The sequence below is a fragment of the Canis lupus genome, chromosome 3 (assembly GCF_011100685.1).
Source record: "Canis lupus familiaris isolate Mischka breed German Shepherd chromosome 3, alternate assembly UU_Cfam_GSD_1.0, whole genome shotgun sequence".
Taxonomy (NCBI): Eukaryota; Metazoa; Chordata; class Mammalia; order Carnivora; family Canidae; genus Canis; species Canis lupus.
The window spans coordinates 73328799-73353613 of NC_049224.1; the positions used below are offsets into that span (position 1 = coordinate 73328799).

Genomic DNA, 24815 nt, shown 5'->3' on the forward strand with positions numbered 1-24815 from the left:
GAAACTCAAAGCTTTCTCAGTTAAGATCAGGTATAAGGCAAGGATATCCCCTCTTACCACTCCTTTTCAAAATTACACTAGTTCTAGCTACTGCAATAAGAAAACATATACAAGTTGAGGAAGAAAAAATAAAACTTTGTTTGCAAATGACACCTTTGTAGAAATCTGCAAAAACATGACAAAAGTTAATTCTAAGAATAAGCAATTACAGGAAGGTTGCAGGATACATGGTAAACATATGAAAGTCAACCATTTTCTTATATATCAGCAATGAACAATTGGAATTTAACATTAAAACACAATACTATTTAACATTAGCACCAAAAGGGCAGCCTGGGTGGTTCAGCGGTTTAAACACAATACTATTTAACTTTAGCACCAACAGGGCAGCCTGGGTGGTTCAGCGGTTTAGCACCATCTTCAGCCCAGGGCGTGATCCTGGAGACCCGGGATCAATTCCCACATCAGGCTCCCTGCACGGAGCCTGCTTCTCCTTCTGCCTTTCTCTCTCTCTCTCTCTCATGAATAAATAAAATCTTAAAAAAAAAAAAATAGCACCAACAAGCCAACATACTGAGGTATATAAATCTAACAAAATATGTGCAAGAACTATATGAAGAAAACTTACAAAGCTCTGATGAATGATATCAAAGAACTAAAAAAATGGAGGAGTGAGCTTCAAGATTTACAGTAAAGCTACAGTAATCAAAAAATGGTATTGGCCAAAGAACAAAGGGATCCATGAAACAGAATAGACAACCCAGAAATAGACCCACATAAATATAATATAGTCAACTTGACAAAAGAACAAAGGAAATACAACAGAGCACTGTCTTTTCAACAAATATTTCTGAAACTAGATACACACATGCAAAAAAAAAAAAAAAAAAAAAAAAAAGAGAACCTAGACACAAACCTTACAACACCCTTCAGGAAAATTAACTCAAAATGGATTAGAGGGGCAGCCCCAGTGACACAGTGGTTTAGCGCCACCTTTGGCCCAGGCCTGATCCTGGAGACCCGAGATCGAGTCCCACGTTGGGCTCCCTGCTTCTCCCTCTGCCTGTGTCTCTGCCTCTCTCTCTGTGTCTCTCTCATGAATAAATAAAATCTTTAAAAAATGGATTAGAGATGTAAATGTAAAATACAGAAGTAAAAAACTAGAAAAGAGCAAAGGGGGAAAATCTAGATAAACTTGATATACCTATGACTTTTTAGATATAATACCAAGGTACAATCCGTGAAAGAAAGAAGTGGTAAGTAGGACTTCATTAAAATAAAAAACTACTCTGCAAAGGACAGTTTTGTCACAAGAATAATGAAAAAAGGGACTGTGAGAAAATATCTGCAAAAGACGTATCTGATAAAGGACTATTACTCAAAAAACACAAAGAATTCATAAAACTGAGTAAGAAAACACAATTAAAAAATGAACTTAACAGACATCTGACCAAACAAGATATATAGATTGCAAATAAGCATAGGAAAAGATGGTCCACTTCATATGCCATGGGGGAAATGCAAACTAAAACAATGAGATACTGGGGCAGCCCAGGTGGCTCGGTGGTTTAGCACCGCCTTCAGCCCAGGGCATGATCCTGGAGACAGGAGGTCAAATCCTGCATCGGGCTCCCTGCATGGAGCTTCTCCTTCTGCCTGTGTCTCTGCCTCTCTCTCTCTCTCTCTCTCTCTCTCTCTGTGTGTCTCTCATGAATGGATAAATAAAATCCTTAAAAAACAAACAAACAAACAAACAAAAAACAACACTATTAGAACAGCCAAAATCTGGACCAAATGCTGGCAAGGATATGGAGCAGCAGAAACTCTCAATCAATGGTGGTGGGAGTACAAAATTATGCTGTCACTTTGGAAAACTGAGTTGTGGTTTCCTTCAGAACTAAACATACAAAAAAAAAAAAAAAAAAAAAAAAGAACTAAACATACTCTTTACCATATGATACAACAATCATACTCCCTAATTATTTACCCAAAGGAGTTGAAAACTAACATCCACACAAAAACCTGCGCACAGATGTTTATAGCAGCTTTATTCATGATTGCCAAAACTTGGAGGCAACCAAGAGGTACTTCAGTAGATGAAGGGATAAACTGTAATATATTCAGATAACAGAATATTAAATATATATTAATTACATATGCAACAAATATATAATAAAAATAAATAGCTATGAAGCCACAAAGATACAGAGGAAACTTAAATGCTTATTGCTAAGTGAAAGAAGCCAAAATGAAAACGCTACATATTGTGAAATTCCAACTATATGCCATTCTGCAAAAGCAAAACTATGGAGACAGTAAAAAGGTCAGCAGTAGTGGTGGTGGGATGGAAACAGGATGACACAAAGAAGTTTTAGGGCAATGAAAATACACTGGGCGGGAGCGGGAGAGTGTGCCTGGTTGGCTCAGTTGGAAGAGCATGCAACTTTTGATACTGGGGTCATGAGTTCATGCCCCATGTAGGGTGTGGAGACTACTAATAAATAAACATTAAAAAAAAAGAAAGAAAAGAAAATACTCTATAAGAATTATAATGATGAACACATGTCATTACATACATTGTTTCCAGAATAAAAACCACCAAGAGTGAACCTTAAGGTATGGACTTTGGGTGATTATGATCTATCAGTGTACGTTCATATTTTAACAAATGTAACCGTATATCTTGGTGGTTTGTAGGGAATGCTGATAATGTAAGAAGCTATGCATCTGTGGGAGCAAAGGATGTCAAAAACTTGTTCTTAAGTCTTGTGATACTGCGCAAGCTTTCCTTTACAGTAACTGTCACCACACACAGAGCTGAAATACTTTTAGTGTGGTTGTACACTTGTTCAAATTTATAAAGTTCATAAACTGAAAATTCCTGTATTTACTAAATATATAAATGCATAAAAAATTATTCAAAGTTACTACTGAAAGAAAGGATTAGGACTGAGGAGAGGAAGAAAAGAGTAAGTATGGATAACTTTTACTCTGGGATGCGTGGGTGGCTGGTTAAGCAACCATCTCTTGGTTTTGGCTCAGCTTGTGATCTCTTCCACATTAGGCTCTATGCTCAGCATACAGTCCACTTAAAACTCTCTCCCTCTCTTTCCCACCATGCGTGCTCGCACTCTCCCTCTCTCTCTCTCTCTCAGTAAATAATTTAAAAAGAAAAAAAAAAGAAAACTTTTACTCTGGGCCAACCCTCTCAGGTCCCCTCCCACTTCGGGTGCTTATCACTCAATAAACTTCATGGTCCACCAAAAACAAAACAAAACAAAACAAAACAAAACAAAAACAAAAAACAACAACAACAAAAGCTTTTACTCTGTATTTCTTCTTTGAAAAAATTTTCACAGGGATGCCTGGATGGCTCAGCGGCTGAGCGTCTGCCTTGGGCTCTCAGGTCGTGATCCTGCAGTCCTGAGATCGAGTCCCACAGTGGGTTCCCCACAGGGAGACTGCTTCTCCCTCTGCCTATGTCTCTGTCTCTCTCTGTGTGTCTCTCATGAATAAATAAAATCTTTAAAAAATTACTGGATTTATTCCAAGAATTCAAGAATGATTTCTTTTCTTTCTTCTTCTTCTTCTCCTTCTTTTTTTTTTTTTTTTTTTGTCATTTCCCTTCTTTAGGAAAATAAAATTTTGTCTCAATTTCAGGTCTGTATTTGTCGGGGGTACTTGGGTGGCTCAGTGATTGAGCAACTGCCTTTGGCTCAGGACGTGATCCCGGGGTCCTGGAATTCAGTCCTGCATTGGGCTCCCTGCAGGGAGCCTGCTTCTCCCTCTGCCTCTCTCTCTCTCAAAAAAGGTCTAAGTCAAATTAAGGCATTTCCAAGTCCCTTCTTTTTTTATTTTTAATTTATTTATGATAGTCACAGAGAGAGAGAGAGAGAGAGACAGAGACATAGAAAGAGGGAGAAGCAGGCTCCATGCACTGGGAGCCCGACGTGGGACTCGATCTCGGGTCTCCAGGACCAAAGGCAGGCGCTAAACTGCTGCGCCACCCAGGGATCCCCGTCCCTTTAAAAAAAAAAAAAAAAAAAAAAAAGATTTTATTTATTTATTCATGACAGACACAGATAGAGAGGCAAAGAGATAGAGGGAAAAGCAGGCTCTTTGCAGGGAGCCTGATGCAGGACTGGATCCCGGAACAGGATCACGCCCTGAGCCAAAGGCAGATGGTCAACCTCTGAGCCACCCAGGTGTCCCTCCATGTCCCTTTAAAAAAAAAATTTTTTTTGTTCATTTTTAATATTTACTGGGGCACCAATAAAAAAAACATCACTTCTACCACTTAAGACTAATTTTCCACCTAAACACTTTTATAAAATCCAACATGCAAATCCAAGTTTGCATAAATGTTATTTTAACCACAAGAATATTAAACAACAGAGACAAAGCTCAAATTACTTTTGAAGCTGTAACTTGAAGTCCCCAACCTCCAGAACTTCGTGAGAAAACTAATTTCTGTTGTTTATGCCATCTACTTTATGGTATTTTGTTATGGTAGCCCAAGTTGGCTAAGATCCACACATTCAATCATAAAAGAAGAGAAAGGAAAAAATCATTATTGCCATTGGAGGGGACTATTAAACCAAATATTTACTCTGATAGTAAGTAATTTTCATTCCAGTTGATGATGGAAAACTCTTCTTTCTAGTAGAATATTAGCTAACCAAATTTAAAGCTGGCAATTAGGAAAATCAACTTTCTACAACCCCCCAATGAAATAACTAATGCAGGCAACGATCAAATGACCTAGCATTGCTAACAGTTGAGGACAACCTGATATTATTACACATTTATTAATCACTGAATATGAAACATATACTACAAGTCTTTTTGTCAAAAACATTTATCCTGGGATCCCTGGGTGGCGCAGCGGTTTGGCGCCTGCCTTTGGCCCAGGGCGCGATCCTGGAGACCCGGGATCGATTCCCTCGTCGGGCTCCCGGTGCATGGAGCCTGCTTCTCCCTCTGCCTATGTCTCTGCCTCTCTCTCTCTCTCTGTGACTATCATAAATAAATAAAAATTAAAAAAAAAAAAAAACATTTATCCTGAATCTAGTCAAACCTTTACACATAAACTCCTAGTTTACAAGAATTATAAAAAGCACCACCATAAAGAAATCTCCAAGATTTTCAGTGTCAAAAAGAAAAAAAAAAAAAAGGGTGCGTGTGAGAGAACCACTGTAAATTTTAAATGACTAAAAATAACATTCATATGCAATTTGTAAACCTTAAGTAGATTCTGCTCTCCCAAAAGGCTAATAAACCTGAGGAAATATGAATGTTAGATACCAAGGAATTAACATCTTCTCTGGTAGAATAGTAAAAGAATGTTATTTTTAGCAGATGCAAACTCAAGATTTTGGTAACAGCAATATTAACAATTGTAAAATCTCAGTAGTGGGAATGTAATTATACTTCAACTTTCCATTTGAAAATTTTCTTAATAAAACGTTAAGTAGGGATTCCCTGGGTGGCTCAGCGATTTAGTGCCTGCCTTCAGCCTAGGGCGTGATCCTGGAGTCCCAGGATCAAGTCCTGAATTGGGCTCCCTGCATGGAGCCTGCTTCTCCCTCTGCCTCCCTCTTTCTGTGTCTCTCACAAATAAATAAATCTTTTTTTTTTAAGTTAAGTAAAATTAAAATATAAAATTGGACAATTAATTTTCCTATTTCGTTCTTAAAAAAGATTGTTTTAAAGGTGAGAATATGATGAATCTGGCTGCCCCATGCAGGGCCAGTGCTAGAGTAATTTACAACAAACTTTCTGGGAAGCACTTTAGTCATAAGCATATGAAAAGTTCAGACACTATGATCCAGGATCTTTTTTCCAGGAAATCTATCTTAGAGAAATAAACTCATATAAAAATTATACAAAGATATTCCATTCAGTACACACACACATGCACATAGTGGTATAAAACAGAAACAACTTTTAAACATTCAACCAAAGAACAGTTTAGGGGTACCTGGCTGGCTCAGTCAAAAGAGCGTAAGACTCTTTTTTTTTTTTAATTTTTTTTTTAATTTTTATTTATTTATGATAGTCAGAGAGAGAAAGAGAGACAGACAGAGAAATAGGCAGAGGGAGAAGCAGGCTCCGTGCACCGGGAGCCCGATGTGGGATTCGATCCCGGGTCTCCAGGATCGCGCCCTGGGCCAAAGGCAGGCGACAAACCGCTGCGCCACCCAGGGATCCCGAGCATAAGACTCTTGATCTCAGGGTTTTGAGTTCAACCCCCACACAGAGATTGTATAAATAAGTTTTATTTAAATAAAACTTTAAAAAATATTAAATATATAAATTAAATGCTATTAATATTTAATACTACTTAATATTTAAATATTTCATTTTTAAAAAAGATTTAAGTAATCTCTATACCCAACGTGGGGCTCAAACTCATATTCCCAAGATCAAGAGTTGCCCACTTCACCAACTCAGCCAGCCAACCCTAAAGAGGAAAACATTTTAAAAGAATATTTAATGCCACATAGAAAATATAAGATGTCTCGGATGCCTTGGTGGTTCAGTCAATTAAACATCTCACTCTTGATATCAACTCTGGTCTTGATCTTATCAAGGTGGTGAGTTCAAGCCCCTCTTGGGCATAGAGCCTATGAAGGAAAGGAGGAGGGAGGGAGAAAGGGAGGAAGGAAGGAAGGAAGAAACTAATGAAAGAAAGAAATATAAATTAAGAAAAAAAATACAAAACAGTATACTACATACTAAGACCTTGATTTAGTAAAAAGAAAAAAGTATGTTAATAGCAATGGCTATATTTGGCCTATGAGAGACTGCTACTTACATCTGTCATCTTTGTACATTTTTAAATTTTTTAAAAAAGGTAAGGAGATAGAGACTGTTTCTAATATTTATAGACTGTAAGCTCTTATCCCTATGGTCATACACATAATTTTGTCATCACCAAAAACTGTACTTTCTCTGAAATCCATTTCAAGTTTCTCAGATTTCCAACCTCCTTAGATCAAGTTCACTATTTAGTACTCCAAATTCAGCTATTAGCTGGATTAATTGTACATCACCATTGTGTCATTATCAATCACTCCCTTGCTAACATTGATGCTTTTGTTCCTTCATGGTACTCATATGGCAAAGCCCCACTGCTAGTTAAACTCATTCCTCAATTAACTTAAAACAAAACAAAACAAAACTACCTTCCTGTGTCTGCCCCAAGCAGCACTGCTGGGGAAAGAAACACACACAACCATCATTAATTGGTTTCATGTTCAAGTGAAGACCACAAATCCCAAATGAAAATTTAACATTGCCCTAAGTGTCTCTGCTCCTATTAAAGATTAATCCTTTCATTTATGCTAGTAATACCACTCCTGTTATTCTCAAGGACTTTGCAGGCTCAATTACTCCTCCTTCCTCTAGCATAATCAATTTCTCCCATCCATCAACATATAAACATCATCAACATAATATTAGAAAATTTTTAAGAGGCACTTAGGGAACTCAGTTAAGCACCTGACTCTTGATTTGGGTTCAGGTCATGATCTCAGAGTTATGAGATTGAGCCCCACATCAGGCTCCAAGCAGCTCAGTATAGAGTCTGTCTGTCCCTTTCCCTCCTTGAACTTGGGTACATACCCGTTCCAAAATAAATTAAAAATTTTTTGAAGCCATATTCTTCTGCAGCTCCGCCTCTTCTCTGTTCTCTGTCAGAGTACAACTTTAAAAAGTTGACTACAGCTGCCAGTTCCTCACATTATTCTGTCCAATCATATATCCATCTTCACCATTCCAATCATATATCCATCCTTACCATTCCAATGAAAATATTATAGCCAAGGTCACCAATGATAACTGCGCTGCAAATTCACAGTGGGCATTTCTCTCACTCAGCAGCATGACAAAGTTAACCACTCTTGGAACTGTCTCGGTTTCAGAGATACCACATTCCGCTGGTTTTCCTAATATATCACTAATAGCTCACTTTCCTTATCTTTCCATGTTTTTTCTAAGCTCAACTACAAAAGATGCTTGGGATTCATGGTGAAAACCAGAACTTTGTCCTACTACGTTCCCTCCTTTTCTAACCAAATTCTCCTAGAGTTAGGTTACCCACTCTAAGCTTTAACCTAACAAGAATGAAGCAAAAATTTTATATCTCCCAACTTTTAATGTACTCCACCCACTCTTTCCCATCTCAGAAATTAGCACCATCATCTGTCTGGTTGCTAAAGACAAAAGTCTAGGGGTTTTTCTAAGTTCTTCACTTTTCCTCTACACCATCAGCAAGCCCTTGTGAATCTACCTTTAGTTTAGTTTAGGTTTTTTTTTAAGATTCTATTTATTTATTTACTCATGAGAGACCCACAGAAAGAGAGGCAGACACAGGCAGAGAGGGAAGCAGGCTCCATGCAGGGAGCCCGACGTGGGACTCGATCCCAGGTCTGCAGGATCACATCTTGGGCCAAAGGCAGGCACTCAACTGCTGAGTCACCCAGGCATCCCTGAATCTGCTTTTAATACATATCCCCAATACTCTTCTTTAGTCTCCTATTCAACTGTAAGCTACAATCATCTACAAGCTATAATCATCTCTTGCCCGGGCTATTTAGAAAGACTTCACAAAAGGTCTTCCTAAGAGACACCTGGGTGGCTTAGTGGTTGAGCATCTGCTTTTGGCTCAGGACATGATACCAGTCCCGGGATCGAGTCCCGCATCAGGCTCCCTCCTGCAAGGAGCCTGCTTCTCCCTGTCTGTGTCTCTGCCTCTCTCTCTATCTCGTTTGTGTGTCCCACCTTGCCCCACTCATCACTATATTCCCAGCACATATCATGGCACCAAGGATAAAAGGAGCCCTCAAATATTTGTTAAATAAATTAAAGAGCTGTTGGTACTGAATAGACAAAGATGAGCCACAATGCTTATTCTTGAACTTCTCAAGAATAGGGAGTCTAGTAGGGAAAGACAGCTTCAGATCACTAAAAAAAAAAAAAACATTAAAAATTACAAATTTGGGTTGAAAGTCAGATTGGAATTATATTTAAAAGTCTTTTAAAAACTTCTATATAGGGACGCCTGAGTGGCTCAGCAGTTGAGCACCTACCTGCCTTTGGCTCAGGGCATGAATCCAAGGGTCCAGAATGGAGTCTCACATCAGGCTCCTTGCTGGAAGCCTGCTTTTCCCTCTACCTGTGTCTCTGCCTCTCTCCCTGTCCCTCATGAATAAATAAATAAAATCTTAAAAATAAATAAATAATAAAAACTTCTAAATAAGTGTGTATATATACATATGTAAAAAAAAAATTAAAGAAAAAAGTGGAAGGAAATAACCAAAATTAAGATGTATCTCTACATGTTTGAAATTTCAGACAGACAAAAATATTTTAAAGGAAAGAATTAGGGCGGCCCATGCGGCTCAGCAGTTTAGTACAGCTCAGGGCCTGATCTTGGACTTGATCTGATCAAGTCCCACATCGGGCTCCCAGCATGGAGCCTGCTCTTCTCCCTCTGCCTGTGTCTTTGCGCCTCTCTCTCTGTGTCTCTCGTTAATAAATAAATAAAATCTTAAAAAAAAAAAAAAGAATTATCCCTGGGGTGGGATTACAGATAATTTTTACTTTATTATAATTCGTTATATTTTCAAAAATTCAATAACAAGCAAATGTTTGTTACTTTTGTATTCATAGAAACTGGGTATTTATTTAAAAGGGAAAAGCAATTAAATGGTTTTATATTCTTGACTGTATGATTACTCGTGCTTTTGGTATGCGTGAAAAAATAGATCAACCTAATGTATGACTAAGTTAATTCCAATTTACCCTCCCAAATACCAGTTTAAGGGTTATTCCTAAGGATCTTTCCCTGAGGTTTAGGTTACCCCACCCCAGACAGTTCTCCTTACTTAAACTCAATAAACAAATAATTGTTGAATGTTTCACTGCCTTACTAGGCTATAATTTATTCCATAATAGCATGGACTATGTCTATCTTAATTACCAACAATAGAGGGCATTCAATAAATATTTGTGGAACAGGGACAGCTGGGTGGCTCAGCAGTTGAGCATCTGCCTTGGGCTAAGGGCGTGGTCCCAGGATCTGTGATCCAGTCCCACATTGGGTTCCCTGCAGGGAGCCTGCTTCTCCCTCTGCCTATGTCTCTGCCTCTCTGTCTCTCATGAATAAATAATTAATCTTTAATAAATAAATATTAAGCATGTAGCCTTAAAATAGTTAACCCATAGTGATACACCATAGGTCATAAAGAACACTAAACAGATGCCCCCTAAGATCTTTAACAGGGAAAACTACAGAACTCATGAATAAATAATTAATCTTTAATAAATAAATATTAAGCATGTAGCCTTAAAATAGTTAACCCATAGTGATACACCATAGGTCATAAAGAACACTAAACAGATGCCCCCTAAGATCTTTAACAGGGAAAACTACAGAATAAAGCAAAAAAAAGGCTGCCTTCCTACCACCTTATTTCCCAGTTTTTGCCGTTTATATTATATCACTTCAAATCATGGCCTGACTACATTATCAACACTTAAAATGAACAGAAACCCAACTTCATCTACAGGCCACCTTTCTCAACATATTATAAAGTCCCTAGTCCCAGAAGCAGGATAAGTGGTTACACTTTCATAATGGTTGATGATGAGCTCCTTGGCACTTTAAAAAAAAACAAAACTTAAACTCATGTAGGAAAACAAATGCCTGCTGCTGCCTGGTAATGAGCTAAGCAATGGAAAATTAAAAATATAAGATAGGTCTCTGCCTTCAATGACTCTCACTCACAGTTCCTAAGAGTAAATAAAACATTTAAGTAAACAACTAAGGATATAATCAAAGTATAACCAACCTACAGATATAAATGTCTGAGACATATAACCACCTAATATCTCACCCAAATACCTAACATCTCATCCAAACACTCAATGGCCTAGTAATACGACTCTCAGATATACACTCAAAATTCTTATATATGTGCCCCAGCAAAAAACTGGAAATTACCAGATGTTCAATAGATGAATGAACTTCAGTATATTCTACATATGTAGAATAAAACTGAGCTGGGTGGCTCAGCAGTTGAGCGTGCCTTTGGCTCTTCCCGGGATCAAGTCCCACATCAGGCTTCCTGCATAGAGCCTACTTCTCTCTCTCTGTGTGTCTCCCATGAAGAATAAATAAAATCTCTCAATAAATAAATAAATAAATGAACAGAAAAAATAAAAAGAAGGAACTACTACAGAAAGATTGAAGAAAAATGAAGCAAAGTGTATTATCACTGCTGAAAAGCAACAGTATCAGACAACCAACTCTTGAACTAGTTCACATAAAACATGGGCAGCCCCGGTGGCCCAGCGGTTTAGCACCGCCTTCAGCCTAGAGCGTGATCCTGGAGATCCGGGATCGAGTTCCATGTCGGGCTCCCTGCATGGAGCTTGCTTCTCCCTCTGCCTGTGTCTCTGCCTCTCTTTCTCTCTCATTCTGTGCCTCTTATGAATAAATTAGAAAATCAATAATCTTAAAAAATAATAAAAATAAAGTACCAACCGTCACTTGAGAGAGAAGGCTACATATACTAGCCCTGCATTTGTAATCACTAGAAAAATATGTAATTCCAAAAAGGCTAAAAATAAGTCCTAGAGTACTAGGCCTTCCCTAAAACCTATGAAAGGTTTATGCACTTTCAGCAGCAGCTCCAAAAAAAAGTACATGCCTATCAAAAATTTTTTGGCTTACGGTAAATGTCACTAAGCCTACTAATTCCAGGCACTATATAGAAAAAAAGATGAGTAAGTATCCTCAAGGAGCTCAAGGATATATAGCAGGAACAGAAAGACATATGTACAATTACCAATAATACAGTAACTAACTAAATCCTCAGAAAATGACACTGGAGAACAGGGGTAAATTGTGTTTTCACAAAAGGTTTATCAGAAGTGGCATTTTAGGATAAGTATATTTCAAAAGGCAAAGGAGGAGGTATGGGCTTGTTCCAGGCAGAGCAACTAAACAGTGAGTAATTTAGTGTAGCTGAAGATATGAGAGAGTGAAGTATGCATAGGCATGCAACTGTGTTGAGACTTGACAGGAAGTAGGTCAAGAAAAGTAGGCTAGAACAAAAGTATAAAAGTTTTGACTTTATGCAACAGGCAGTAGAGACCCTAAAGGAAAATGATCATATTTTAAAAATTAAATCCTGTGGCACAGAGGCACCCAGGTGGCTGAGTCAGTTGGGTGTCTGCCTTTGGCTCAGGTCATGATCCCAGAGTCCCTCGATGGAGCTCCACGTTGGGCTCCCTACTCAGCGAGGAGTCTGTTTCTTCCTCTCCCTCTGCTCCTGCTCTCTCAAAAAAATTAAGTATTTTTAGGTAAGCAAGTAAGCAAGTAAATAAATAAATAAAATGAATGAATAAATCCATCCATCCATCCATCCATCCTGTGGCATGGCACCAAGAGGGCTGAACAGAAATTGCAGAGAAATACATGTAAATAAAACTGTTTTACTATAGTCTATCTGAGATATGAAAACCTGACCTAGAGTGATTAATAACACAGGATGAAGGAAAACCAGCAGCATCAGAGCAACCCCAAGAGGAAACCTCTGAGAAATGAAGAGAATGGTATACAAAATGGATTGCTGAGAAGTTACTCTGCATTTGACATATCAGAAGATACTGGTAATGCCTGAAGAAATAGTTTGCATTTGATATGGTAGAGACAGAAGCCTGACTATAGAGGTTAAGGAATACAACTTACAATTGTTCCTAAAACCAAATATGAGGTATCTTTATGATAATCAAAGTAAAGATTTCTTAACGAAATACAAAAAGCATACCATACAAGAAAAAATAGAAAAATGTGACTTACTTCTTTCTAGGTCAACTCTACCCCCAACGTAGGGTTTGAACTCACAACTCCAAGATAGAGTCACACGTTCTACCAACTGAGCCCACCAGGTGCCCCTCTAAAAATGTGACTACTTAAAATTAAACTTCAGTTATATAAAGAATATGCCAAAGTTAAGCCAAATAAAATAGTCACTAGAGAACAAATAACATATAATAGAGTAGTTCATAAAGACAAAAGTAGAACAATGAATGCCATAGGCAGGGCAACAAAGAAGTGACAAGCTAGGATTTTATAGATACAGAGTTTCAATTTTACAAGATGAAATAAATTCTGGAGATGGACAGTAGTAATGGTACGATAATGTACACTGAAACTGTACACTTCAAAATATACAAGATAGTAAGTTTTACATGTGTAATATACCACATTAAAAAAAAAGCATAAAAGTTAAAAAATCAAGCCACATAATGGAAGTAGACAAAATTACACAAACACATAAAGAATTCCTGCCCATCAATAAGAAAAATACAAACCATCCAAATTTTTTTAAATGGATAAGAAATGAAAACACTAAATTTACAAAAGAAAGTCTAATGGCCAAAACACAAAAATATGCTTAATATCTCTACTGGCAATGGAAATTAAAATAAGCTACAATTTCACATCCATCAGACCGACAAGAATGTTATCTTAAAAATGTCAGGTCACTAGAACTCTTATACACTGCTAGAAGAGCATAAATTGATACAATCACGGGTAGAATGAAGTAATATTCAGTAACGCAGAAGATGCAAATACGCTCAGATCCTACAATCCTATTTCCTAGGAAACTCCTAAGTATAATAATGTTCAATGCTTTTTTTTTTTTTTTTTAACACAACTAAAAGTTGAAACTACATGCTGTCCACAGAGAATAAACAACAACAAATCTGATGTGAGGGACTCAGCTGATTAAGCATCTGCCTTCAGCTCAGATCATGATCTCAGGGTACGGGGATCGAGCCCTCCATAGGTCTCCCTGCTCAGCTGCAAGTCTGCTTCTCCCTCTCCCATTGTGCTCTCTTTTGCTCTCACTCTTTCAAGTAAATAAATAAAACCCTAAAAAAAAAAAAAAATGACGTGAAATACTACAATAATTTAAAGAACTAGGGATGCCTGGGTGGCTCAGTGGTTGAGCATCTGCCTTTGGCTCAGGGCATGATGCCCTTGCAGGGAGCCTGCTTCTCTCTCTGCCTATGTCTCTGCCTCTCTCTCTCATGAATAAATAAAATCTAAAAAAAAAAAAAAATTTAAAGAACTAAAACAATATGCATTGTCATAGAGAAATTCTCAAAAGAATAACACTAAGAAGAAAAATTGCAGAAGATGCAGAATACTATAATCATCTATGAAAAAAATGTTAAACTTTTAAAAACACTAAAAAGGGTTTTCACACTCAAAAATACTATGGTTTCAATAGTAAAAACAAACGTATGAATGGGAAGAACAAAGGCATCTTCAGCACAGTGGTTACTTCTAAAAAAGAGAACGGAAGGGCAGCCGGGTGGCTCAGTGGTTTAGCGCCGCCTTCAGCCCAGGACGCAATCCTGGAGTCCTGGGATCGAGTCTCACGTCGGCCTCCTGGCATGAAGCCTGCTTCTCCCTCTGCCTGTGTCTCTGCCTCTCTCTCTCTCTCTCTCTCTCTCTATGTCTATCATAAAAAAGAAAAAAAGATTTTATTTATTTATTCATAAATAAATAAATTGAGCCACCCAGGGATCCCCAATAAATAAAATCTTAAAAAAAAAAAAAAAACGGAAAAGGGAAAAGGTTACAAAGTTAGCTTCATCTGTACGTTTTGTTTTATTCCTTGGGGGAGAGGCAAGTTAACCTAATATGAGAGAGTTAAGATCTGTTAAATCTATACCATGAACATAAAGGTATTCACACCAATGTTTTCTGAACTTTAAATGTAAATTATTCCATAATTGTTTAAAAATCTTCAAAAATAATGGGCAGGTAGCAAGCAGCAGACATGTTTGTATGCTATTCTTTCCACGATAATCAGTAAATATTTGGGAGACTTGGTTTCCAATCCCTGTTCCACCAACAAGTTCCTTGAGACTGAAAAAGTTAAGTAATTTCTTCGGAGCTGCAATTTTCTAATCTGTAAAACAAGAATAACATCAATCTCATAAAGCTGCCATACATATAAAACATCAGATAGTAGGCATTCAACTGTAGGTATTATTTTAAATCTGCAATAAAAGCAAAGAACTAGGGGAGAAAAAGGACAAGGGGTTTTGTTTTTTGTTTTTAAAGATTTTATTTATGTATTCATGAAAGACACAGAGAGAGGGAGAAGCAGAGACACAGGCGGAGGGAGAAGCAGGCTCCATACAGGGAGCCTGACATGGGACTTGATCCTAGGTCTCCAGGATCCCGCTACCCTGGGCTGAAGGCGGCGCTAAACCGCTGAGCCACCAGGGCTGCCCAGGATAAGGGTTTTGAATGAAATTTCTCTCCTTTGCAAAATTACAAAAGAGAACACCATGGATGTCAGACAGATGTGACTGCCACTTTTTATCTTTCAAGACCAATTTTAAAACAGGAATTTTAGGGTCACCTGAATGGCTCATTAGTTAAGCATCTGCCTTCAGCTCTATTCTGAGATGGAGCCCTGCCTCAGGCTCCCTATTCACCCACCCCAATAATCCCCACCCCAGCTCAGGCTCTCACACTCTCTCAGATAAATAAATATTTTTAAAAATAAAATAGGAATTTTACCACGGGATTCAAGATTACATAGACCACAGGATTAGAATCTAGATTTCTTAGTCCAGAGCCACATGAAGAAATCCCAAATAATCCCATAAAGCTGTATTATTTGAAAGGCTTCCAAATAATGTACTTTTTTTTCGCTTAAAAAGGTCACATTTAGGGGATCCCTGGGTGGCTCAGCGGTTTAGCGCCTGCCTTCGGCCCAGGGCGTGATCCTGGAGACCAGGGATGGAGTCCCACATCAGGCTTCCTGCCTGGAGCCTGCCTCTCTCTCGAATACATAAACAAAATCTTAAAAAAAAAAAGGTCACATTTTTTTAAAAAGTCACATTTTAACACAAACTCTTCCTCAATTTATAACTGGCCCCTAAAGAAAGATTAATTAACCCCTTGAGAATAAGGCCCACATATATTCTTTTGTATTCCCCTTGGCCACAGTTGTTTGCACATAGATGACAAAGAAACACTATCAGAAGTACTAAACCCCCTTCATTTTAAATCTTTTCTTCAGGCAAATTCACATAGAGCTATCACTACACCACTGTAGGAAACCTTTATGATCCAAGAACAATAAGCAGAATATGAACATACAGCTAATTTTGACATCTTAACAGCTATCCATTCACATAGCCCTGGAATTGCTCTGAGCACTGTAAAGACTCTCTTATCTTCCTATATTCCTACAGATAAGAAAACTAAGATACAGTCAGTCCTGCAGGTATTAAGTAGAAAAGCCAGGACTCAAAGCAAATCTAATTCCAAAGCCCACGCTCTTAATCACTAAGCTAAATTTACTGTATCATGCTTAAGGAGTGAAATATCTCTGCCTCCTGCCAGATTTAAGTTCTCACACCAAGAGAGGGAAAAAAAGGTATACTTAAACACAACAGCCAATTTTTTTTAAAGATTTTATTTATTTATTCATAGAGATGCAGAGAGAGAGAGAGAGAGAGGCAGAGACACAGGCAGAGGGAGAAGCAGGCTCCATGCAGAGAGCCTGACGTGGGACTTGATCCAGGGTCTCCAGATCACGCCCAGAGCTGCAGGCGGCGCTAAACCGCTGCACCACCGGGGCTGCCCCCAAAAGCCAATTTTAAAAATTTTTTTATTTATTTACTCATGAGACAGAGAGAGAGAAGCAGAGACATAGGCAGAGGGAGAAGCAGGCTCCCGGTAGGGAGCCCAATGTGGGACTCGATCCCAGGACTCTGGGATCATGCGCTGAACCAAAAGCAGATGCTCAACTGCTGAGCCACCCAGGCACCCCTATGATAGTCAATATTAAACGTCACTCCTTCTTGGAAGTTTTATTAGCATTCAGCACTTACAGTATTATGGGGGGGAGAGAGAAGTCCCATAAAGCAACCATATATAATGGTTAGAATGGACCAGATGCCAAAAGCCTGGGTTCATTAACCAGATCTGTATCACTGAATAACAATCAATGTCTTCGGGCCTCAGTTTCCTAATCTTTTAGGTATGGGATTTGGCCTAGATCTAAGGTCTCTTTCAACTTGAATACTTAATGCATTTTAACACATTTTCTAAGATACGACTAACACATTTTTTGAACAAAGATTTTTTTGTTTTGTTTTTTAAAGATTTTATTTATTCATGAGAGACACAGAGAGAGAGGCAGAGACACAGGCAGATGGAGAAGCAGGCTCCACGCAGGGAGCCCGACATGGGACTCGATCCCGGGTCTCCAAGGATCATACCCTGGGCTGAAGGCGGCGCTAAAATGCTGAGCCACCCAGGCTGCCCCTTGTTTTTTTTTTTTAAAGCAGGCTCAATGCCCAGTGTGGAGCCCAATGGCAGGGCACAAACTCACAACTCTGAGTTGGAGAACTGAGCCAAGATCAAGAGTCAGAAGCTTAACTAACTGAACCACCCAGGCGTCACCTGAACAAAGAATTTGAAGGGCATCTTTTGAAGACCTTTAATATTAAAACAATTGGGCAGCCCTGGTGGCGCAGTGGTTTAGCGCCACCTGCAGCCCGGGGTGTGATCCTGGAGACAGGGGATTGAGTCCCACGTGGGGCTCCCTGCATGGAGCCTGCTTCTCCTCTGCCTGTGTCTCTGCTTCTCTCTCTCTCTGTGTCTCTATGAATAAATAAGTAAAAAATCTTTTAAAAAATAAGAATATTTAGAATTAAAACAATCATATAGTATATACTTGTGTCTATTCTTTTACTCAAACATATCCTAAGCTAATCTGTACTATTAGAAATCAAGAAAATGCCTGGAAAGGGATGGCTGAGGGTTCCTGTGGTGCTGGTAATACTGTTGCACACCTGATCTGTGAGCTGGTCACACTTTATTGTTACCTTTTACTTTGACGTGAAAAAGATGTTTTTTCCTAAAGACAGTAGTGCAGATACTTAGGTGCTAATTCCACAACTATGTGTATATCAGAACTGTGCATATAACCTTTCTAAATATGTAAAAGTTTCTTGCCTAATTTTGTCAATAATCTCTGTTCCCTAGTTTCAATTCAGGTGCCGACAGAAAATAAATCATTTACTTATAAATAAATTCCAGTACTCCTGAAATTCCTTTGGCACTGTCTTCTGAAATTTTAGGTTGGTCTTAACCCTCCTTTGGAACAGGACTCAAAAATCTCCCTCCAATATTAAAGACCTGAAACTAATATAACCCTGTATGTTAACTAACTGAATTAAAATAAAAACTAAAAAAAAAAAAAACAAAAACCCTCCTCCATACACATACCCTCAAAACTCCCATAACATTTACCCTTTGCATCTAACATTTTTATCTATATCCAACGAAGTAAGTCTTCTTGGGATGTGGTCCCAATAACTGCTCAATAACTATTGATAACCTTATTTACTGGAAGGTAAATCTATACCTGATAGAGATCAGTCTTTTTATAACAGTAAAATGAAACAAAAAATGTACCCCAAACAGTATTACTTGGACAGGCACCATTTTTTAATCCAATCAAAAGCTTTCCTCACTCAACCCACACCCAGAACCCCGTAAAGTAGACTATTTAAATGTTACACGGAGCTGTAACTTACATAACTATAAAAACCACTTTTTGACTGAAAAAATTGTTCACATTCTAGTTACATCCATTCTGAGCGGGGAATTTCACCTTTTCCTTTAAGTCAAAAAGGAAAAAGTTTAAAAGAAAAAATAATCATTAATTTACAAAGGGAAAAATATAAAATCTTAAAAACAAAACACCACTCAAAACTAGTAGTAGCCATACTACAAACTTTTTTGTACCTTTACTGTCCATTCAACTTTTAGATAAAATATACTACATATCTTACACAGATAACTGTTTGAGATGTTCTTCTAAAGAGTTCTGTCTACAGCAGTGGTTCTCAACATTAGGCAAAGTCTGGAGACATTTTTAGTTGATACAACTGGCAGGGAAAGAGGGCAAAGAGGTAGGGAAGAGCATTGGCGGTGCTACTGGCAACTAGTGATAGAAGCTAGAGATACTACTAAACATCCTACAAGGCAAGGGAGAGCCACTCACAGCAAAGAATTCATTATCTGCCTAAAATGTCAATAGAGCTAAGGACAGAAACTATGGTCGACAAAATCAACAGACTTACTTCTAAAGACTCGCCAATTAGTTTTTTGGATCAAATTAGATGAAATATATTAAATTTAAAATGACACTAAAAGGGACATCTAGGTGGCTCAGTGGTTGAGCATCTGCCTTTGGCTCAGGTTGTGATCTCGGAGTCCTGCATCAGGTACCGCAGGGAGCCTGCTTCTCCCCCTGCCTATGTCTCTGCCCCTGTGTCTCTCATGAATAAATAAAATCTTAAAAAAATAAAAAAATTAAATATAATAATGACACTAAATACAAAATCCACTGAAACAGAAAAAAACTTCACAATAGCAGTTTTCATGAAATCAACTTGTAATGCCATAAATTACATATGGGAATTTCACGAATCAACTTGTAATTGCCATATCCCCTATTATTTTTAAAATATTTTATTTATTTATTCATGAGAGACACAGAGAGAGAGAGGCAGAGACACAGGCAGAGGGAGAAGTGGGCTCCATGCAGGGAGCCTGACGTGGGACTTGATCCTGGGTCTCCAGGATCAGGCCCTGGGCTGAAGGCGGTGCTAAACCACCAGGGCTGAGCCACCTGGGCTGCCTAAATATACTCTATTAGAATCATAGCAAATGTTAGCAAAGTACAGCTACAATATGAAAAAACTACAGATAACACATAACAACAACAACAAAAACCCCAAGAGTCTGAGCATTGACTTGGGACATATTATTTTATTGAGTTTCAAATTTAAAAGTATTTTGCAGGGGTGTCTAGGTGGCTTAGTCGGTTAAGCATCTGATTCTTGATTTTGGCTCAGATCATGACCTCGAGGTCATCAGGGCTCTGAGGTCCAGGGGAGTATGCTTAAGATTCTCTCTCTCTCTCCTTCTGCCCCATACCCCCCCACCCCGCCCCCTGCCCCTGCTGGCTTGTAAGCATGCGTGCTCTCTTTCTCTCTGAAGTAAACAACAACAAAAAATATGTTTTAAAGTACTTTGCATACTGACATGCAAATAAATATTTAAGTTACTTAACAGGTAATACTTCTTTTAATGTTTAAACTATTAAATTAGGTTGTGTTTATATCCTTTAATCAGTAATACAAACCAGTCTCAGTTATTTTTAAATAATTAAAGCATGCCTATCCTTGGAAAGTAATGACACTGTGTACAATATAAACACAAGCACACCTAGATCTAAGTCCCAAAGCTACATGCTTGCAGACAAATAATTTAACTTCTTTGAATCTCAATTTCCTCATCGAAGAAACAGGAAATCTAATTCAAAGAACTGTTCCTGAAAATTAGCAAGAATGCATAAACAAATGTTATTAAGAGTCAATCTACAAATGGTGCTTAGTTGTTAACAACAATAATACAACCCGAATATAAATTATGGTTTTATTATATCCTCACAATCAACATTTCACTTAGTAATTCGACTCATAAAATAACTATAAAATGTAGTTTAAAAAAAATGTAGTTTAATCAATTTTCCATTCCTGGCAATTTGAAATATTAAAATTCACACAGATTTAAAATTAGTATCTGAAACATAGAGGATGGATTTCCAAACAGTCTCAAGGAAAAAAGACCTAGATGCCTTTATTATTTTATTTAAGTAAATAATATATATGCATGACTCCAAACTCAAAAGGGATCCTTTAATGCCCATTACCCCAGACCACCCAATTCCCTCATACAGAAGTAATCAATTTTCCAATTTCTCACGGAGAAAAATACACATATTTCCCCCCTTATTCCAATACAAATGGTAGCCTCCTCCACACTATTCTGCACCTAGCTTTTCACATTTGATTTATCTTCAAGCCTAGATTTTAATTAACACACTCCAAGAGTGACTACTTATAACCTCTTATGGTTAGAACTCAGCAAACATCAGCTATCTTTAGAAAACAAAAGACAAAAAAAAAAAAAAATTCCTTAAACCAATCAGTATTCTTAGTAAACAAGACCATATGAAACAAACTTTGGGAAACCTAGAGATTTATGTAGATGATATGATGAAATACTTAATTACTTGACCAGACACTCAAAATACTACATTTCCACACTTAAAAAGGAAAACACGTGGACTCTACTACAAGTCATTCAATGAGCTGAAAATAATCAACACAATCCACTTATAAAACTGGACCTACTAAAATATCGATGAAAATAAAGCTATTTATTGGTTATAATCCAAGATTAAATTATCTGACCCTTTCCTAAATGTACTCTGCAATTTATTTTCTAGAAGAAATTTCCTTCCAGGTTTATAAAGGTACTCTTCTTAAAACAATTTATTAGCATTTCCTATTCTCTTTCTCTGAAATACCATAATGCTTACTTGAAGCAAGACTTCAACATCCCTTACAGAGCAGTATTGTTTTAACAATATGCATACTAGAGTTGATACAAGATTTCTTTTAAGCTTTAATTGAAGTACTAAAAATATAGTGAAAGTCACCTCATACGAAGCAAAGAGACCATATGAATTGAGAGCAGTAACTTACCATTTTTAATAGAAAATAAAGCACTAGAAAGAAGTCATATTAAGTCTCAGGCTTGTACAACTTTATTAACAGAAGAAATGTTTTAGGCTGTTGGCAACAGTATTAGCTGAATATTTCATAGGATTATATATATGTCGACTATCCTGGAACATATTTTCTTGCGAATAAAAAGTTAGAATCATTGTTTCACTGTATATCAGTACAGACATTTATGATCCTATTTCTGCATTGTACCACAAAAATACAAAGTCATCCTTCCATTCAGAGTTTTGGCTCTTGAACAAATACAGAGGTCAGAGTTCATACACATGCTCTGTAAAACAGATCATTTCTTATAGACTACTACATTAGTAAATCGCTAGTATTTGTTATTTTAAGTTAATCTTAAAGAATTATATTCTCCATGTCTAATTGGAGAAATGATTACTGTAGAATCAGTGACATAAATAAAGCTCAAGTATTGCCACTTATGTCAATTACTCATTAGAATGCTGAATTTCACAAATCATTGAGATTATCAACGCTCCAACATAAAAGAAAAATACAAATAGTAATGATACATCCAATAATGGTATGTGACATCTTGAAAATAATAACTATTTCAGTATTACTTTTTCATCTCTCTCTTTGTTAAATCCAAGGAGGAAAAACTTGGCATTCTTGTTGTTGTGGGTATAAAAAATTGTACTGATCCTTGTACAGTTTTGAGTCAAATCACTAGAATATTCTGAATATACTATATAAGTAAATATGGCAAACAGCAGAGTATTTAAATTCTGCAGGACTCAAGAGCAGCTTGAGACAAAAAAAAAGTGTTTCCAATAATTTCAATTATGATACAAACCTACTCAATAAGGAGGTATAATAATATATTAATCCGGGGGAAATCCCATGTTTTTAATAGGGCTGGTTTTTCAAAAGTAAGAATCAAGTTAACTATGAGAGACATCATAATGAAGTTTCATGGCATAACACAACAGTCACAGAGGCATTGTCTTAGGAGAGACTCTGACCTGTAACTTGTAAACAATATTTTGAAATAAGCTACTCTTTACCCTCCATTATTTTTTCCTATCGAAAAATATCTAAATGCCTTTAATACACCAAACAACATGCCTTCGACCCAATCAAAAAGCTTTAGATGTCAACAGAAAAGAGGCCTAGGAATTGGGGGTGGGGTGAAGGAAGGGTTGTGGGGGGGGGGGAAGTCGGGAAAAATGAGATAATGATCTATTTTGGAATTAATTCCCTACCTCAGGTGAAAATTCCCTCATTCCCCACTCCAATAGAATAGTATCCCATTACGTCTCCTCTTCTCTCCCAACACCGAACTAAGGAGGGAGTAACTCTGAAACGTCCTTCTTTCATCAGTACCTAAGGTCTTTTTACCGCTCCTTCCCAAAAGAAAAGGACAGTGGAGGCCAAAGAGGCTGTAACGTAGAAAACCCTCAAAAGTGCGGGCCTCGGAGCGGCGCGGCTCTCGGGATCCAGTTACCACCTTTCCCCTTCCCCCAACCCACTTCCCGGGTTTTCTCAGGCCCGGCCTGCTCCCTCCCCACCCTACATCCACACTTCCAGCTGTTGCCACGGCCTCGGGCTCTCTCTAGAGCTCACACCCCTCCAGGAGGCGCCCCCTTCTCCATCTGCCCCCCAAACCGTGCTCCTCTCCAGACCGCCCGCCCGCGAGACTGTCCATCCCAGGGCCCGGGGAGGGGAGGGGAGGGCGACGGAAGCAGGGGGGAGACTGCTGCTTCCCCACAGGCAGAAAGGGCGGCCGCCAAGAGGGCCACCCAGGGGTTACCGGGGGGCCGGGGTCGCCGCTGGGAGCACCCTCCCGCCCAGGGCTGGGGTGGGGGCATGTCTGGGAGTTCATTTCTGACCTCCTCGCTCTTCAGCACCTCCTTGAACTCCCGCTTGATTCGCTGCACCGCGATGTTGGCCATGTCTCCGCCCGCAGCTGATTCGTACCCGCCTCCTCCGCCACCGCTACGACCACCGCCACCGCCGCCACCTCTTCCACCAGCGCCTCCTCCCTCGGCGACTCACACCCGAGCACACGAACGCTGCCACTGCCACCCGGCCGCCGCGCTCTCCTCAGTGTGGAATCACCTCCGCGCCCGGCCACCAAAATGGCGCCGGGTCCGCGCATGCGCAAGACGCTGACCCGGCCGGGCGGCGCAGCCGCTCCCGTTGTAGCCCCATACGCCTCAAACGCGAGCCCGCGCCGCGCTGCGCCGCGCGTCTCTGCCGGAGCTGCGGCCGCGTGGCTCCGCCCTGCCGGCGTCTGAGGCCAGGAGGGTGCGGCTTCCGCGCTGGCCGGCCCTGCGCGGGCCTCCCGGGTCCTCTCGGGTGCCTCCGCCCCTCTCCAAATCGCTGTGGTGCGGCCGAGGCTTCCCACCCGCGGCCTCTGACGGAGGGCTGGGCGCGAGCTAGCGGGTTCTCGCGGCCCCGGTCGGCTGCGAGCGCCGTCCTGACCCAGCCAGACCCAGGACCCCCGGGCTTGCTGCGCCTGACTGGGTCGAGGGCACGAAAACACCATTCCAGAACTCATCCGGCCCATTTTCTGTCGGTGTAGGCCCAGAAAAATCCCACGGCGGTCCGTTTTTGTTCTGAAGCCATTAAAGTGCCACTACTAACGCGATTGTTCCAGATACTCCACGTCGCTGAATTCAAAGTGGTCATTGTTGGGTCGCATCAGGTGTATTTGAAACAGGTAACTCCATGTAGATGCCTGAGGTAGATTTCGAAGTCAGATGTTGATCTTTGAGCTACTTAGATCATCAGTACCGAGGTGTAAGAGTTTTTAACCTTGGGGGCACCCTGGGTGGCTCAGCAGTTGAGCGGCTGCCTTGGGTTCGGGTCATGATCCCGGGGTCCTGGGATCGAGTCCCACATCGGGCTCCCTGCATGGAGCCTGCTTCTCCCTCTGCCTGTGTCTCTGCCTCTCTCTCTCTCTCTCTGTGACTATCATAAATAAATAAAATTTTTTTAAAAATTAAAAAAAAGAGAACAGGGTTTCTTAACCTTGACACTAGTGACATTTTTTTTTTAAGTTTTTAACATTGAATCTACATCAGAATCCCTCAAGAGTTTGTTTAAAAAAACGAAACAAAACAAAAACAGGTTGCTAGACCCCA

At 39.2% G+C, this 24815-nt stretch overlaps 1 protein-coding gene and 1 long non-coding RNA gene across 5 annotated transcripts in view; one reads left to right on the plus strand and one right to left on the minus strand.

The window, feature by feature from the left end:
* Positions 1 to 23858, minus strand: part of UBE2K (ubiquitin conjugating enzyme E2 K) — a 67858-nt gene extending 44000 nt beyond the window's left edge. The window contains exon 1 of one of the 3 annotated variants that reach the window (XM_038533449.1): positions 23559 to 23858. In XM_038533449.1, the coding sequence (XP_038389377.1) occupies positions 23559 to 23621 (63 nt within the window). In that variant the 5' untranslated portion in view covers positions 23622 to 23858. The remainder of the gene's footprint in view (positions 1 to 23558) is intronic. The other 2 variants (XM_038533448.1, XM_038533450.1) reach the window with 2 other exon arrangements.
* A 105-nt stretch (positions 23859 to 23963) lies between these two features.
* Positions 23964 to 24815, plus strand: part of LOC102155382 — a 48790-nt gene continuing 47938 nt past the window's right edge. For both annotated transcript variants that reach the window (XR_005357280.1, XR_005357279.1), the window contains exon 1: positions 23964 to 24391. This is a non-coding gene — a long non-coding RNA (uncharacterized LOC102155382). The remainder of the gene's footprint in view (positions 24392 to 24815) is intronic.